General features: G+C 41.4%; 1 protein-coding gene across 1 annotated transcript; it reads right to left on the reverse strand.

The window, feature by feature from the left end:
• Nucleotides 1-3,088: 3,088 nt before the first annotated feature.
• On the reverse strand, nucleotides 3,089-5,147 carry LOC115589293 (histone H2A.Z). Its single transcript, XM_030430136.1, has 5 exons — nucleotides 4,993-5,147; nucleotides 4,606-4,683; nucleotides 4,329-4,442; nucleotides 4,098-4,227; nucleotides 3,089-3,736 (listed from the first exon to the last, which is right to left on the reverse strand). The coding sequence occupies exons 1-5, from the start codon at nucleotides 4,993-4,995 to the stop codon at nucleotides 3,675-3,677; spliced, it is 387 nt and encodes a 128-aa protein (XP_030285996.1). The 5' UTR covers nucleotides 4,996-5,147; the 3' UTR covers nucleotides 3,089-3,674.

Consider the following 5,147-nt stretch of genomic DNA (forward strand, 5'->3'; position numbering starts at 1 on the left):
CATATTAGCAATTACAAATAGAAACATTTGTGAAAATCAGTTACCTTGCTGCCTCTAAAAAAGGCCTGCTCAAGTGCAGTTTTTCTTAAAGTGGAACCGATTGTACCGCCATCAGCCTTATTTTCTTTAGTGTCTTAAGAGGGAACTGTGTGAAGTCTCATAGATGTCCTTAAGTGACGTCACTTGAGTCAGCGGTCTGAGGATTACAAATTGGAAACAATGTGCTCTTGTGGGGTTATTGGTCCTGCTGACAGAACATGATTTGTGCGTTTCTTGCCATTTAGCACCTAGCAGTGCGCTAGACGGCACACATCGCTTTGCTGGAAGCACTGATGAGCTGTTGCTGCATGAGCCAGGAGAAATAATGGGTTGCAGAGCACATGTGCAAGCGTGTTCACCATCCTAGAGTGTGGCGTAGTTAGGTATGACAACACCACAACACCAGTTGGACAAATCACACACTGAACTGCAGTAAATCTGAAATGTGTTCAGTAAGTTAAATAATATGGTAACATTTGCTAATGATTATCACATATATATGTGCGTGGTTGCCGCTTCTATCAAAGAATCAGTGTCTGTTCACCCTGCTGCCATCTGAACAGATACAGAAGTATCTGCTGCTGTACCACCAGACTACAGATCAGCTTCATTCCTCATACTGTGAGAATCGCAGCTCATCCTCAACACTCCATCCCCAAAAAGGACACAAGGTCTTTAAACATTATTTTGTTTTTTAAACATTTGTTTAAAAAAAAATTATCATACATTTAGCTTTGCCTTGTAACAAAACAAATTTCTGGTTTCACTACAGTTCTGCATGCAGAACTGTAGTGAAACCAGAAATTTGTCCAAAATCCAAGTGCTACCGCCGTGTATAGCAGTCCAAGATGGCAACATGCTCATGCATGTACACCTCAGATCGCTTAGTGACATACCTGATTTTCTAATCACACTGTCTATGATTAAGTAGCATGGTGAGTAATGAAGGTGCCAGGCTTTGACAAGAATGAGGAGGCTGTATAACATTTTCCCCTACTTTCTTTGTTGTTCCCCAAGTTTATGTGTACCTAGAAGTTTAATTTGTTCACAAAATGGTCAAATAACATGGACTGTGTTTGTATGAACTCTGTTCATCGCATTTGTGCTTTTGTTTGAGTGGCTCAATGTAGATATAACTTCCAAATGAGCTTAATGATGGCCACACATTGTGTATGTCTAGTAAAGCTCCCGATAGTGGGTCTACAACAGAACAGCATCTCACCAAATCTACGGTAACTTACTGATATTACAAAAGGATTCGGGGTAATGAAGTCCTTTATAAAAAAATAAAATAATTATCTCTTGCCTTATTCAAGTGAAAAATTGGTTAATTTCAACTTTCAATTTAGCTCAAAGATGAGTCCGCAACTTTTTTAAGAGCAGCTTCCAGTTTGCCACAAATTCCCACTCAAAGTGATCCAGGTTGATAAATTGGAGATGGTTTTGTCCCCATAAATCTGCCTGGACACACACACACACACACACACACACACACACACACACACACACACACACACACACACCACAGATCTGCATCCCATTTGTTGTACACCACTCTACTGTCTGGGATCAAGCTAGACATTTACCGGTTAATAAAGACCATCATTGAGAATGTTATTAATGTCACTCACTGAATGTGGGAATGGTATAGATCTGCCTGTCAGTATTTCAGTTTGTTGAATCCAAATAATTTCTTTTACAGCTTTTGAGTGTCTTATTCACTGATGCCATTTATCCACATAGGGGACCCTGACTTCTAGTCACATGGACCCAATATATCAGAGTAACTGAGGCCATGGCTGACACTTCATACAGTAGGAGGTGCTACAGTGCCATCTAGTGGTAATCTCCTGCTACTATTGCAAGACAGCTGAGGGGGAAGTTGGACTCAAAACAAAACCTGAAAACCTCTCCTGTCCAGAGCCAAGGATGCTCAAGCTTTATGTCCTTTATATGGTGTTCTTTGGTCCATGAGTGCTTCGTAAAAGAAATGTAAAAATGATGATGAATAGAATATATCTTGCTAGCTGCTAACAAAGTGAACCTTCCTGAAAAATAGTTACTCAAATATCAGGTCAATCAGGTTCTTTTTAATATATAACATTTCCTAAAAAAACAGACAAAACACTGGATGATATCCTGGAGTTTTTAAATTTAATGGGCAATTCCATCAATTTTACACGTTCAAGTGTGTTAACAGGTGTTGGGGATACTACTGCAAATATAGGTACGTAGTGAGTAGAAAGTGAAAAAGAAGTATGAAGCCTTTAGTGGCTCAAGAGGAAGCTTCATCTGATAAACTGCCTCCAGTGATGTCACTCAGTGGCTAAGTTGCATTTTGGGTAAGGTGGGCATTAGGTATTGAAAGAACACCACTGTTCTTTAACTCAGTAGCTCTTTAACCCCCAGAACAATACAATACTATTTATACTACAGATCTCTTAAAGGAACAGTTACAGAAAAGTACAGATTCTGTCGTTTTCTCCTCTCCCCGTGCTGATGAAAAATCGGGTGAAGTTTCGTAGCTGACAAAACACTTCTGTAGCTTCACAGCAAGACAGAGTTCTCCTGAACGACTGAAAAAGGACTGGTTAAAAAACATGAAAAAAATGGAAAAAACTGGCTCCAGTTTGTCCAGTCTAATCCAAGTCTCTGGAAACCCAGAAATTCAAAATGATATTGAATTGCCAAAGCTTTTTGCTTAGCAGCTACAAGGAAGATTTTGGCTTTAAAAAAAAGGGTCTAGCATGTTTTCGTTTGGGATCTCTGGGCATCCTGAGACATGGAGTGCACTAGAAAAGCTACATGGTGCCATTATACGTTTCAAAACAAGTCCCCAGCTACTGCTGCAATCCTGTTTTGCTGTCAAGCTCCAGAATTGTTCTGTTGACAACGAAACTCCAACTGACTTTCCATCAGCATGGGGAGGGGGGGAATCAATTCCCATTTCTGAGTCAACTTTCCTTTCATCAAACCATTTCATCTTGAAACTGGGAACAGTCAAACTGCCTTCATGCAATAAGCCAGTCATACACAATGTGCAAAAATGTTCTGACAGTACCAGTTCAGTTTTTATTCAGGAATCCAAAAATGACTACAGGGTCTTCCCCAGTGCGTCAGTCCAGTAAACTCAAAAACATGCTTTGCAAGTCATGCAACTACACGAGGCTGAAACTGATGGCTTACTGAAGCTGCTTTTAAGCATGCCACGACTCTTTCCACATGCAGACTGTGGTTGTCCTTGGCTTTTTAGTGACTGAGGTGGAGTCTTTCAAACGCTGACAATATAGACCACAAAATCCAAATCACATTTGCATCACCTACACCGGAGGAATCTACTGAATATCTAGTACGGAACAACAGAAACAAGCCCATGATAAAGCAAGAACTGAAAGAAGAAACTGCAAATGCCCAATGAGAGCTTTATTAAAACACCACTTTGAACATGGGAACGCCACAAAAGCAAGTTTCAACACAAAAACTGCAGCACCAGAAAAACAAGGAAAACACAAGAAATGAGCTTCTTTGAAGCCACTTTTAAAAAATACCCCAGGTGAGTAACTGCAAGCTCAATACAAAGGTGTTCTAATCTAAGACATTTAACCACATGATGCAGACTTTCAGAGCACTTCAGGTTATACGGTCTTCTGCTGGCCCTTCTTTCCAATCAGAGACTTGTGGATGTGCGGGATCACACCTGGGAAAAAACAAAACAAAACAAAACAAAAGGTTGAGCCATTAACGTGTCGAAGTCGAGCAGAGATGTAACAGTTATCAGTTGTGTTGATTGTCTGAGCCACAGAAAATTGAAGGCACAATTGAGATGATCTCATGTAAAATGAAATTAAAGTGTTGTCAACTTGGCTTCAGGAAAGGAAATTTCTCACCATTCCACTTTTTCTCTAAACAAAATTGTTAATTGATTAGAAAAAATAAAATATATAAAAAATAAAAAAAAATAAAAAAAAAGTCCACATTTAAAATGTCAAGCTGATCAAAGATCAAGGCCAAACAACACCAGCTTCTAAATGCCAACAGGGTGAAAAGTGTTCCCTTACCTCCTCCAGCAATAGTGGCTTTGATAAGTGAATCCAGCTCTTCATCTCCTCTAATGGCCAGCTGCAAATGGCGTGGGGTTATACGTTTCACTTTAAGATCCTTTGATGCGTTTCCTGCCAACTCCAGGACCTGCGAGGGAAAAACGCCAAGCTTTAGATAGTTACATACCGAGGTGACAGCAGCTCTGCAGGGCTGATGTGTGGATGAGGTGCAAGATAGAAGGACGTTACCTCGGCCGTGAGGTATTCAAGAATAGCCGCGCTGTACACCGCTGCAGTGGCTCCCACTCTGCCGTGGCTGGTGGTTCTGGACTTAAGGTGTCTGTGGATACGACCCACTGGGAACTGCAGCGATAAAACACACCGGGTATTAGCGCGGAGAAATAAATGGCTCAGTGGCCTGACAGTGAGAGGCGGCCACCAGCTGGGTAACCTCTGCGACGTCTGATTGCCAACGTTAGCTTGTGTTAGCACGGTCGAGGAAATGAATGAGTTTCAGTGGACAAACCTGCAGTCCGGCTCTCTGTGAGCGCGAAATAGCTTTCGTCTTGGTCTTCCCGGAGTCTTTACCTGCCTTACCACCAGCCTGGAAAAACGTGAAAAATGTTCAGTTTACAGCTACAAAATCCAGTGTTACAGTGTGATAACAGTGACTACGAGTGGCCACTTTTACCGCCCTCTTAGCAGTATGTGGCCACCCTATTGCTTCCCTTAATGCAACCAATAACGGCAACTCAGCTAGCCCGCTAAGCTACTACAACAGCTAACGTTAGCGGCTACCAGTTAGCTATCCACCGAAATGCACTGGCAGCTATTAAACATCTATTGCCAGAAAACCACCAGCTTAGACAGCTTATCGTTCAGATAGGTCGCTAAGATGACTTAAAATACTTACCATATTTAAAATCTACAAATAATTTCTGACGCTGTGGCACAATATCTAGCTTCTTCTTATCGACTACCGACTGTTGGTTTGAACTACAACCCCCCGCCTCCGATAGTACCTTATATAAAGCCAATCTTTATCCGGGTAACTAAAGGGAGACCGCC

The sequence above is a fragment of the Sparus aurata genome, chromosome 10 (assembly GCF_900880675.1).
Source record: "Sparus aurata chromosome 10, fSpaAur1.1, whole genome shotgun sequence".
Lineage (NCBI taxonomy): Eukaryota > Metazoa > Chordata > Actinopteri > Spariformes > Sparidae > Sparus > Sparus aurata.